Source organism: Lagenorhynchus albirostris, chromosome 1, assembly GCF_949774975.1.
Source record: "Lagenorhynchus albirostris chromosome 1, mLagAlb1.1, whole genome shotgun sequence".
NCBI classification, from domain to species: Eukaryota; Metazoa; Chordata; class Mammalia; order Artiodactyla; family Delphinidae; genus Lagenorhynchus; species Lagenorhynchus albirostris.
In genome coordinates, this window is record NC_083095.1 from 182,416,891 (window position 1) to 182,429,894 (window position 13,004).

Here is a 13,004-nt window from a genome sequence, read left to right on the forward strand (position 1 = left end):
GAAAGGGGATGGTATTTATAATGACTCTAGGGAAGCGAGCATAAACCTAGAACATCATGGGCAAATTGGGGCATAAATTCATCCTCTGTACCAACACAGGGTTTTTTTTAATGTGTTAAGCTTGATGTTAAGTAGAGTCAGAAAGATGAACTACATTCCAGACAGGACCTTAGATTCCTTTCATTTTGCATATCATTTCATAGTACTGTAGTTAAATGATAAAACTCTAACCTGCCATCATCCCCAAATCATTTTTTGTCTTGTGAGTTGGCATTCACAAAATGTAAAACTTTTTAAAATATAAAAAATAGTTTTAAAAATTTAAAGTTGAATTTTCTTTTTGTTATCACTGATGTTACAATTATTATTTGCAGCCTGTCTGTATTTATACTTACACATTTAAAAATAAATTGTGAAGTAACTGTGTAATAATTCTTCTATGTTAACACTATTTCATGATACTGCAAAAAAGATGCCCCCCTTTTTATTCTTGTCTCTTAGTGACATCCTTTGATTAGTGGCATTTTTAAAAAGCTGGTTGTAGCTTTACTATTTAGTGTGCTCCCAGATAACTGCTGATAAAGCCTTACCAATGTTTATTTTTATCCAGTTTATTTTCCTCTTATTAATGGCATAAGCCTTTTTGCATTTCTCCACACTTGTCTCATTCCTGCCTTCTAGTTGTCAGAAAAGATTGAGACCATTTGACTAGACTGCTGTCAAGCTTATTGTCGCGGGCCTCTCATGTTGCAGAGCACAGGCTCCGGACGCGCAGGCTCAGCGGCCATGGCTCACGGGCCCAGCCGCTCCGTGGCATGTGGGATCTTCCTGGACCGGGGCACGAACCTGCGTCCCCTGCATTGGCAGGTGGACTCTCAACCACTGCGCCACCAGGGAAGCCCCCTTCCTTCGCTTTTTATTTGTTAAAGATGTAATCTTTATCTTTGCTGAGATGAATGACTCTGTTCACTCATCAAATGTTTATCAAGTGACTATCATTGCACAGGTGTTAGCTGTGTATTTGATTACATCCCTTCCCATGGAGGACACTGTTTCAGTCCCCTTTCTGTTTTGCATTTTCAAAAAGCTTTTTTCATAGGTTTCTCCTCATACTTGCAATCCTGCTAAGATATTCCCTGTTCTCAGAAGAAAACTACTGCTACTAATTATCATTTGAACTTTTACTCCCCTGTGTTACTGCCTTTGCTCGGAGCTCTCAAACCTCATCAGTTTGAACACTTACACATTGTTCTAAGCATTTTGCTACGTGCTTGTTAAAGTCACAAACTTCATTTTTCTTTCATTTTCTACTAGGTGATTGCATGTGAACAGCAGTTGGATACAACTTACGATGCCAGATGTGACACGTGGTCCCTGGGGATCACGGCCATCGAGCTTGGGGATGGAGATCCTCCACTGGCCGACCTCCATCCCATGAGAGCACTCTTCAAAATACCAAGGTCAGGGGGCTCTCACACTGGGTCTGTCTGTCTTCCTCTAGCCACTGAGTGCTCGTCAAGCTCCTCGTGGAAATACCCAGATATATTTCAGCAGGTTGGGAGCAGAGTGGCCTGGAATATCATGCTGCTGCTTCCGAGACACTCTTTTTGTTCCATAGTTTCATTTCCCTGGTCTAAGTCAAAGAGCTTTCTCTTGGTACTAAGTGTGTCTTTTTTTCTTTGGCAAGGATTTGCGCTCAGAAAACAGCAGTTCCTGCCACGGTTGATCCATTCCCAGATTCATCAGGGAGGCTCCCTGGTCCACAGTCAGTGTAACAGTGATGTGCTTCATTTCACTCTATCAATCTAGTAATTTTTTTACTACTTGCTAATACTTCCCTTTGTTTAGAACTTTAAGATAATAGTATTAAGAAAGTTAGAAATAAAATTTATTGATAAAGTAATGATTTCAAATTTGTTAGTGTTTTGAATATATTAATATGAGACACTAAGAAGAATAATCTCTTTGGAGCCAGGAAGATGCTTTTCTATGGAGACCCCTCCCCTTCAATGTGTGTATTGACAGACTTTCCCCTGCTGATCTTATCACTAATTAAACACTGTTTTATATATGCTTTGGGTAGTTCCTAGATATTTCAGAAAACTGATGTGAAAAAAACTGCCTCTTTTTATTATGAATGTGTCGTCTTTTGAAGACTTTCTTAAGGATTTTGCTTGGTACCTTAATTTTAATGAAATGCACACAGAGAGGGCCTGTGGTGACAGGGGTCCAGGGCAGAGAAGGTAGTGTATGTTACAGTTTGTTACCACATTCTGCATTAAATAAATTGTGTGGTCCTAATGCCTATAGAACACTGAATAATATGTACAAAGCCCTGGTGGGGCGTGGTTCCGGTCCTAAAGAAATAATGCCAATATGACCTATTCATTTCCAAATAGATCTGTTTGGAATATTTCACATGTAGTTAAATTAGTATAGGACCAAAGCATTTGAATTTGTTTTTAACTTTACCTTGGAATTTTCTGTCCTGTCTATATGTTCTGAATTATAATACCTTAGAGATAGATCATCCTTTACATAACAATTTCAATGTATCTCTCAGGTCTTACTGTTTGTAAAATATATTGCTTACTTGGTAAGTGGGGAAGCAAGATTACAAAAAAGAGCAGAGGGACTTCCCTGGAGGCCCAGTGGTTAAGACTCACTCTGTGCTTCCACTGCAGGGGTCGCAGGTTCGATCCTTGGTTGGGGAACTAGGAACCCGCACGCGGCGCTGTGCAGCCAAAAAAAAAAAGGCAGAAAACCTGCTCTTTACCAAGTCAGACGTTTCATTAAATTTGAGGAAAACAAACAAAAAAAATCTGTATATCCTAATTCCTACTGTCATTCAATATGTAAGATGAAGCACTATTCTTCCTGAGCCATTTAAATTATGGTCTAAATGACCATAGTTAGCCTAGTGTCACTGCTCTTGGTGATGGTACCACATGGAGGAAGGATGCTACTGTTGATACATATTGTACCTATGGGCAAGGTGCTTCTGGAAGCTGCACCATCTTAGTTATTTCTTATTACGTCTACCACCAGTATTTCTCTGAAATGGAATTCTGAGAATACTGACTGTAGAAATGAGAAAAAAACGGGGGATCTGAAAAGCTACCCGGTTCTGAGTGTCCTAAAATCATCAAAACCTTGTTATACTCCAAGAAACCGATAAATCTCTTAGAAAGGAAAATTTCAGGAGAACAAGAAGCAAAGCAAGATTGTTGCAGAGAAGAATTACTTCTTTTAATGTGCAAATCAGCAACCTTCAGATAGTCCTAGGATTGTAAAATGAGCTTGAGGCGTGATCTAGGGTGGATGAGTAGCTGTACTTTTCTTTAATGAGCCTGTACAGACCGTACATTAATTTTGTTATAAGCTATTTAAGGACTAATGCAGAGCTGAAGACAAAGTATTTCCATCCCACTAATGAAAACAAGGAGCTGTTGGAATTAACATAAAGCAGCACTTCAGCAAATTCAACTGTCGTAGTTGATCAGTGTTGCTTGATTACAGTTAGATCAGCCTCATTTTCAGATGATGTTCCTTTGTATTCATGAATATACCAAAAAAAGAAAAGATTCGTTTAGCTTAAAATGAAAGGAATTAATAACAGAATCTTCTAAGTGGCATTCAGAGCTTTACTGCTAATCATATTTTCCGGTTCCTTACTTGTGTAACCTTGTTTCTGGCCCTCTACCCAGTAACAACAGAACAAGTCGTAAAGGCATTCTACTATAAAGGCCCCTCTATACTGCAGTTTCCTCCATATTTCGAACACTTCTTTCAGGTCACCTCTGTGTATCCTGAATATTCCTCAGAGATTTCTTCTGGACTCAAAAGAAAAAATCTTCTCCCGAGTAGTCATTGTTTCTATTCGGCTAAGTATTTATGTTTTCCTCTAGGGCTCTCAGTTCAAAGCAAGAAGCTTCGTTCAAAGAAGAAAAATTATTAGCTAGAAAAAAATGTGTCATATATTAAGTGCTTTCAGAGAAACAAGGAAACTGTCACTCCATATAGAGAATGATTAAAAACTAATTATCTGTCTTTAAATTGGAAAATGATGGTAATGCTTCATTATACCTGGCAGAATCTTAATGCAGCAATGACATTAGTCTGGCTGGCTCTGCCTCTTAATTTTTATCGTTACTGACCAGTGTGCACAATCCAACCTTGTATCTTGTTTTTCTAGGAATCCACCCCCCAAACTGAGGCAGCCTGAGATATGGTCAGCAGAATTCAATGACTTCATCAGCAAGTGAGTAATAATAGAGTCTTTTAAAAGAATTAACGAGATCCCGTCCTGCTGTAACTTTGAGATGTGCTTTTTATAACAATTCCTCTGTGCTTCCGAATCTCCTCCTTATCTATTAAATAGCCCCAGAAGTTTCCATGATTTTCTTCAAAACAAGCATTTGTAGCGTCTTCTGAATGTTCAGTGAACCCATTATTATTCTGATAATGATCTCAGGGTCTTGTTCATTCACTTATCGATAGCTGTGCTTCTGCAGACATTGCATCGTCCATGAACCTGTTCTTCTGTCCACCTGCCCTTTGCAGCCTCACCCTCAGCATGTCCCACCTTCTCACCCATTGTCTGTTCAGTCCGTTTCTTAGCCCTTCATTTATCTGCATCGCTAATTCCCATCACAGGGAAGTTGTCATTGCACTTGGTGAGTCAGATAATCATACAGATAAAATGCTTATATGTTTGAAGTTCACTTTTAATTTGACAGATACTTAGTACAAGTGCAGTGCCTCCAGACAATTGACTAGAAGCTGTGAGTCAGCCATTTCTAAATCTGTCCATGAACTTTTTTCACAATCTTTGTCATGACTTCACCTTGAGAAAATAAGGGAAGGGATGACTGCAAGTTGTAAATGGGAGAGAGGGGTCATTAAGCTTTTTTTTTTTTTTTTTTTTTTTTTTTTTTGCTGTACGCGGGCCTCTCACTGTTGTGGCCTCTCCCGTTGCGGAGCACAGGCTCCGGATGCACAGGCTCAGCGGCCATGGCTCATGGGCCCAGCCGCTCCGCAGCATGTGGGAGCTTCCCGGACCGGGGCACGAACCCACGTCCCCTGCATCGGCAGGCAGACTCTCAACCACTGTGCCACCAGGGAATCCCGGTCGTTAAGCTTTGATGTGTCAAAGCTCACTCAGAAAATGTAAAGAGGGCAAAAAAGTAGAGGAACCGGTCATCCTTGTCCATACTGCTATCACTGGTTTTCCTACCAAGAATATCTGCTTGTTTCTATAAAGAGAGTTATTTAAGGGTTATGAAAATACAAGAAAGATCAATCATCTGCTTTTTCTTTTAGTTTTTTTTTTTTTTTAAAGAAGATGTTGGGGGTAGGAGTTTTATTAATTAATTATTTATTTTGCTGTGTTGGGTCTTCGTTTCTGTGCGAGGGCTTTCTCTAGTTATGGCAAGCGGGGGCCACTCTTCATCGCAGTGCGCGGGCCTCTCACTATCATGGCCTCTATTGTTGCGGAGCACAGGCTCCAGACGCGCAGGCTCAGTAGTTGTGGCTCACGGGCCCAGTTGCTCCACGGCATGTGGGATCTTCCCAGTCCAGGGCTCGAACCCGTGTCCCCTGCATTAGCAGGCAGACTCTCAACCACTGTGCCACCAGGGAAGCCCTTTTTCTTTTAGTTTTCACTTAAATAGTGTTTACTGAGTATGTACTATGCACTGCAGAATAGTTAATAAACTGCAGTCGAATTTCACAGACCTCTCAGGAGAATTGTTGGTAGGTTTGAAGGGCTCCCCACGATTCATAACCATGCCCCGTGTCCGCAGATCCTTCCGCGTGGATCCTCAATGGGACTTGGTGACTTTGACACACTCGGCACAATTTCACCTCTGAGCAACATTTCCTGGTTTCCCCCAAGCAGTTAGGACTCTGCCCTGCGAGCTCTCCTGTCCTTTTTTCCTCTCCCTCTAGCAGCATTTCCTCTTTTATTTCACAACCTGTTTAGAGATCTTTCTCCCTCACTAGCCAGTAAACAACTCCAGGGCACCGAATGTGCCTTACTTGTCACTGTAACTCCGGTGTCTAGCAGAGTGGCTGGTACACATCAGCTATCTGATAATGTTTTACCTGAATAAAATAACCTCCTATGTGACTAAACTCAATACGTAGATGTGAGTGCTGCAGGTGGCAGAAATCGACACATTCTCTGAAACTAAATGAAAGCTAAGAGCACTTGTTCTTATTTTCAGACATTGTCATCCTCATTCCTTAGCATCTTTTAGCATCCCTGGGTAGTATCTTTTTAGGTAAGCCCTATAGAATAAGTTGCCAAATTCTCATCCCAGGGGGATTAACAATGCAGATGAGAAATGGCATGGGTCAGATCAGGCATGGGTTCCTTCTTCTTTTTTCTTTTTTTCTACCCCCAAATGACAGCCCCACTCTGACCAGTTTTCTCATAATCTTACATCCTCAGAACCTCAGGGTTGGAAGGGTATGCAGAGCGTAAATCTGTCTTGAACGTGTGCATCGAGGGGCCATCCAATCAGTAAACCCCTAATAAAAATAATCCTACTTCCCAATGTGGTCCTTTCCATCTTTGATAAGCCTATCAGAAAGTTCTCCCTTATACTGACCAGAAATCTGTGTCTCTCTTCATTCTCCCCATCGATCCTAGATGTTTTTGTCCCTTGTGACTGAAAGCTAGTCTAATCCCTCTTCCAAATATCTGAAGACAGTGGGTTAAACATCCAGTGTTTGCTCCAGTGTTCCTCCTGTGATGCCGTTTCAGGTGCTCTCACCTGGTTGATCCTATCAAGAGGTGTGGTACGCATTCGTACTTCTCCTGGAGGACCTCAGAAAACATCCACTGGCATGGGATTTAAACATCCTCAGCACATAAGCCCTCGCAGATGGGTTAGCAGTTTTATCACATAGGAAGAAATAGATCAATTGAGAAACCTTTAAAAGCATTAGGGGGGCTTCGCTGCTGGCGCAGTGGTTGAGAGTCCGCCTGCCGATGCAGGGGACGCGGGTTCGTGCCCCGGTCCGGGAAGATCCCACATGCCGCGGAGCGGCTGGGCCCGTGAGCCATGGCCGCTGAGCCTGCGCGTCCGGAGCCTGTGCTCCGCAATGGGGGAGGCCACACAGTGAGAGGCCCGTGTACTGCAAAAAAAAAAAAAAAAAAAGCATTAGGGAAGGGAAACTGAAAAGTTTGTTTTAATTCTAGATAAGCATTAAACCTGTAATGACTACATTGTTTATCTTTAGCTACTGACTTGTAAAGGAGACTTTGCAATGGGGACTGAGTTCAGTTATCACTCTGCAGTAATGCTTACTGGGAGGCTAGGGAAGGGGAATTTAGTTGGAAGTTGATATCACTACGGTGTAATCTCTCACAGATTAATTCATCATATTACAGTTCTAACATTGTTTGAAATGTGCTTCCTGGGCTGAGCGTCGATGAAGAACATCATTCCATTGTGTTAGAGCAGTTTTTAGGACTGTGAATGATAAATGCAAAACTCTAACTTATCTAATAATGGCATGTTCCTTTCTGCCAGTGCAGGTGCTTGACTAAAGATTATGAAAAGCGTCCAACAGTGTCAGATCTTTTACAGCATAAATTCATTACTCAAGTTGAAGGCAAAGATGCGATGTTACAAAAACAACTCACGGAATTCATTGGTATTTACCAGTGCACGGGAGGCTCAGAAAAGGCCAGGTAATTAAATAGCATCTTGAGTCCAAAATCCAAAGATCATCTAAAGAGTCTGACAGTTTTATAATGCAATGGTTGTTAAGGTGAGAAAAGAACTCGCTGGTTTAATGATTTAAATTCCCTGGTTGTGGTTTGGAGATAAAGCGGTATTTGAATGAAAAGTGAATGTCACATGTTGAGTTGCATCCTGATATGGTAAAATTACTGGCAGCATTTTTTTTTCTTTCTGTTTGAATTTTATTTTATTTTTTTTATACAGCAGGTCCTTATTAGTCATCCATTTTATACACATCAGTGTATACATGTCAATCCCAATCTCCCAATTCATCACACCACCACCGCCCCCCACCGCTTTCCCCCATTGGTGTCCATATCTTTGTTTTCTACATCTGTGTCTCAACTTCTGCCCTGCAAACCGGTTCATCTGTACCATTTTTTAGGTTCCACATATATGCGTTAGTATACGATATTTGTTTTTCTCTTTCTGACTTACTTCACTCTGTATGACAGTCTCAAGATTCATCCACGTCTCTACAAATGACCCAATTTCGTTCCTTTTTATGATTGAGTAATATTCCATTGTATATATGTACCACATCTTCTTTATCCATTCGTCTGTCCATGGGCATTTAGGTTGCTTACATGACCTGGCTATTGTAAGTAACACAGCAATGAACATTGGGGTGCATGTGTCTTTTTGAATTATGGTTTTCTCTGGGTATTTGCCCAGGAGTGGGATTGCTGGGTCATATGGCAGTTCTATTTTTAGTTTTTTAAGGAACCTCCATACTGTTCTCCATAGTGGCTGTATCAATTTACACTCCCACCAACAGTGCAAGAGGGTTCCCTTTTCTCCACACCCTCTCCAGCATTTGTTGTTTGTAGATTTTCTGATGATGCCCATTCTAACTGGTGTGAGGTGATACCTCATTGTACTTTTGATTTGCATTTCTCTAATAATTAGTGATGTTGAGCAGCTTTTCATGTGCTTCTTGGCCAATCTGTATGTCTTCTCTGGAGAAATGTCTATTTAGGTCTTCTGCCCATTTTTTGATTGGGTTGTTTGTTTTTTTAATATTGAGCTGCATGTTTATGTATTTTGGAGATTAATCCTTTGTCCGTTGATTTGTTTGCAAATATTTTTTCCCATTCTGAAGATGTCTTTTCATCTTGTTTATGGTTTCCTTTGCTTTGCAAAAGGTTTTAAGTTTCATTAGGTTCCATTTATTTTTGTTTTTATTTCCATTACTCTTGGAGGTGGATCAAAAAAGATCTTGCTGTGATTTATGTCAAAGAGTGTTCTTCCTATGTTTTCCTCTAAGAGTTTTATAGTGTCCAGTCTTACATTTAAGTCTCTAATCCATTTTGACTTTATTTCTGTGTATGGGAGTGTTCTAATTTCATTCTTTTACATGTAGCTGTCCAGTTTTCCCGGTACCATTTATTGAAGAGACTGTCTTTTCTCCATTGTATATCCTTGCCTCCTTTTTCATAGATTAGTTGACCATAGGTGTGTGGGTTTACCTCTGGGCTTTCTATCCTGTTCCATTGATCTGTATTTCTGGTTTTGTGCCAGTACCACATTGTCTTGATTACTGTAGCTTTGTAGTGTAGTCTGAAGTTAGGGAGTCTGATTCCTCCACCTCCGTTTTTTTCCCCTCAAGACTGCTTTGGCTATCGTGGTCTTTTGTGTCTCCATACAGATTTTAAGATTTTTTGTTCTAGTTCTGTCAAATAATGCCATTGGTAATTTGATAGGGATTGCATTGAATCTGTAGATTGCTTTGGGTAGTGTAGTCATTTTCACAATATTGATTCTTCCAATCCAAGAACATGGTATATCTCTCCATCTGTTGGTATCATCTTTAATTTCTTTCAACAGTGTCTTTTAGTTTTCTGCATACAGGTCTTTTGTCTCCCTAGGTAGGTTTATTCCTAGGTGTTTTATTGTTTTTGTTACAGTGGTAAATGGGAGTGTTTCCTTAATTTCTCTTTCAGAATTTTCATCATTAGTGTGTAGGAATTGAAGAGATTTCTGTGCATTAATTTTGTATCCTACAACTTTACCAGATGCATTGATTAGCTCTAGTAGTTTTCTGGTGGCATCTTTAGGATTCTCTATGTATAGTATCATGTCATCTGCAAACAGTGAGAGTTTTACTGCTTCTTTTCTAATTTGTATTCCTTCTATTTCTTTTTCTTCTCTGATTGCCGTGGCTAGGACTTCGAAAACTAGGTTGAATTATAGTGGCGAGAGTGGACATCCTTGTCTTGTTCCTGATCTTAGAGGAAATGCTTTCAGTTTTTCACCATTGAGAATGATGTTTGCTGTGGGTTTGTCATATATGGCCTTTATTATGTTGAGTTAGGTTCCCTCTATGCCCACTTTCTGGAGCCTTTTTATCATAAATGGTGTTGAATTTTTTCAAAAGCTTTTTCTGCATCTATTGAGATGATCATATGGTTTTTATTCTTCAATTTGTTAATATGGTGTGTCACATTGATTGATTTGCGTATATTGAAGAATCCTTACATCCCTGGGATAAATCCCACTTGATCATGGTGTATGATCCTTTTAATGTGTTCTTGGATTCTGTTTGATAGTATTTTGTTGAGGATTTTTGCATCTATATTCATCAGTGATATTGGTCTGTAATTTTCTTTTTTTGTAGTATCTTTGTCTGGTTGTGGTATCAGGGTGATGGTGGCCTCATAGAATGAGTTTGGGGGTGTTCCTTTCTCTGCAATTTTTTGGAAGGGTTTGAGAAGGATGGGTGTTAGCTCTTCTCTTAATGTTTGATAGAATTCACCTTCGAAGCCATCTGGTCCTGGACTTTTGTTTGTTGGAAGATTTTTAATCACAGTCTCAATTTCATTACTTGTAATTGGTCTGTTCATATTTTCTATTTCTTCCTGGTTCAGTCTTAGAAGGTTATCCCTTTCTAAGAATTTGTCCATTTCTTCCAGGTTGTCCATTTTATTGGCATAGAGTTGCTTGTAGTAGTCTCTTAGGATGCTTTGTATTTCTGCAGTGTCTGTTGTAACTTTTCCTTTTTCATTTCTAATTTTATTGATTTGAGTCCTCTCCCTCTTTTTCTTGATGAGTCTGGCTAATGGTTTATCAATTTTGTTTATCTTCTCAAAGAACCAGCTTTTAGTTTTATTGATCTTTGCTGTTGTTTTCTTTGTTTGTATTTCATTTATTTCTGCTCTGATCTTTATGATTTCTTCCCTTCTGCTAACTTTGGGTTTTGTTTGTTCTACTTTCTCTAGTTCCTTTAGGTGTAAGGTTAGATTGTTTACTTGAGATGTTTCTTGTTTCTTGAGGTAGGCTTGTATAGCTATAAACTTCCCTCTTAGAACTGCTTTTGCTGCCTCCCGTAGGTTTTGGATCATCGTGTTTTCATTGTCATTTGTCTCTAGGTATTTTTTGATTTCCTCTTTGATTTCTTCAGTGATCTCTTGGTTATTTAGACGTATTGTTTAGCCTTCATGTGTTTGTGTTTTTTACGTTTTTTTCCTTGTAATTGATTTCTAATCTCATAGCATTGTGGTCAGAAAAGATGCTTGAAATGATTTCAGTTTTCTTAAATTTACTGAGGCTTGATTTGTGACCCACAGTGTGATCTATGCTGGAGAATGTTCTGTGCGTACTTGAGAAGAAAGTGTAATCTGCTGTTTTTGGATGGAATGTCGTATAAATATCAATTGAAAGTGTAATCTGCTGTTTTTGGATGGAATGTCGTATAAATATCATTTAAATCTATCTGGTCTGTTGTGTTATTTAAAGCTTGTGTTTTCTGGTTAATTTTCTGTTTGGGTGATCTGTCCATTGGTGTGAGTGAGGTGTTAAGGTCCCCCACTATTATTGTGTTACTTTCGATTTCCTCTTTTATGGCTGTTAGCATTTTCCTTATTATTGAGGTGCTCCTATGTTGGGTGCATAAATATTTACAATTGTTATATCTTCTTTTTGGATTGATCCCTTGATCATTATGTATTGTCCTTCTTTGTCTCTTGTAATTATCTTTATTTTAAAGTCTATTTTGTCTGATATGAGAATTGCTACTCCAGCATTCTTTTGATTTCCATTTGCATGGAATATCTTTTTCCATTCCCTCAATTTCAGTCTGTATGTGTCCCTAAGTCTGAAGTGGGTCTCTTGTAGACAGCATATATATGGGTCTTGTTTTTGTATCCATTCAGCAAGCCTGTGTCTTTTGGTTGGAGCATTTAATCCATTCACGTTTAAGGTAATTATCGGTATGTACGTTCCTATTCCCATTTTCTTAATTGTTTTGGGTTTGTTTTTGTAGGTCCTTTTCTTGTCTTGTATTTTCCACTTAGGGAAGTTCCTTTAGCATTTGTTGTAGAGCTGGTTTGGTGGTGCTGAATTCTCTTAGCTTTTGCTTGTCTGTAAAGCTTTTGATTTCTCCATCAAATCTGAATGAGATCCTTGCCGGGCAGAGTAGTCTTCATTGTAGGTTCTTCCCTTTCATCATTTTAAATATGTCATGCCACTCCCTTCTGGCTTGTAGAGTTTCTGCTGAGAAATCAGCTGTTAACCTTATGGGAGTTCCCTTGTATATTATTTGTCGTTTTTACCTTGCTGCTTTCAGTAATTTTTCTTTGTCTTTAATTATTGTCACTTTGATTACTGTGTGTCTCAGAGTGTTTCTCCTTGGGTTTATCCTGCCTGGGACTCTCTGCACTTCCTGGACTTGGGTGGCTATTTCCTTTCCCATGTTAGGGAAGTTTTCGACTATAATCTCTTCAAATATTTTCTTGGGTCCTTTCTCTCTCCCTTCTCCTTCTGGGACCCCTATAATGTGAATGTTGTTGCGTTTAATGTTGTCCCAGACGTCTCTAGACTGTCTTCATTTCTTTTCATTCTTTTTTCTTTATTCTCTTCCACAGCAGTGAATCCCACCATTCTGTCTTGCAGGTCACTTATCTGCTCTTCTACCTCAGTTATTCTGCTATTGATTCCTTCTAGTGTATTTTTCATTTCAGTTATTGTGTTGTTCATCTCTGTTTGTTTGTTCTTTAATTCTTGTAGATCTTTGTTAAGCATTTCTTGCATCTTCTCGATCTTTGCCTCCATTCTTTTTCCGAGGTCCTGGATCATCTTCACTCTCATTATTCTGAATTCTTTTTCTGGAAGGTTGCCTATCTCCACTTCATTTAGTTGTTTCTCTGGAATTTTATCTTGTTCCTTCATCTGGTACATAGCCCTCTGCCTTTTCATCTTGTCTGTCTTTCTGTGAATGTGGTTTTTGTTCCACAGGCTGCGGGATTGTAGTTC

The 13,004-nt window shown here is 39.4% G+C and overlaps 1 protein-coding gene across 1 annotated transcript in view; it reads left to right on the forward strand.

Moving 5' to 3' along the window:
* The window catches only part of MYO3A (myosin IIIA), a 184,739-nt gene that overhangs the window by 46,612 nt on the left and 125,123 nt on the right, over positions 1 to 13,004 (forward strand). Inside the window, exons 8-10 of the mRNA XM_060164931.1 lie at positions 1,315 to 1,460; positions 4,196 to 4,261; positions 7,547 to 7,702. Coding sequence (XP_060020914.1) covers positions 1,315 to 1,460; positions 4,196 to 4,261; positions 7,547 to 7,702 — 368 coding nt within the window. The remainder of the gene's footprint in view (positions 1 to 1,314; positions 1,461 to 4,195; positions 4,262 to 7,546; positions 7,703 to 13,004) is intronic.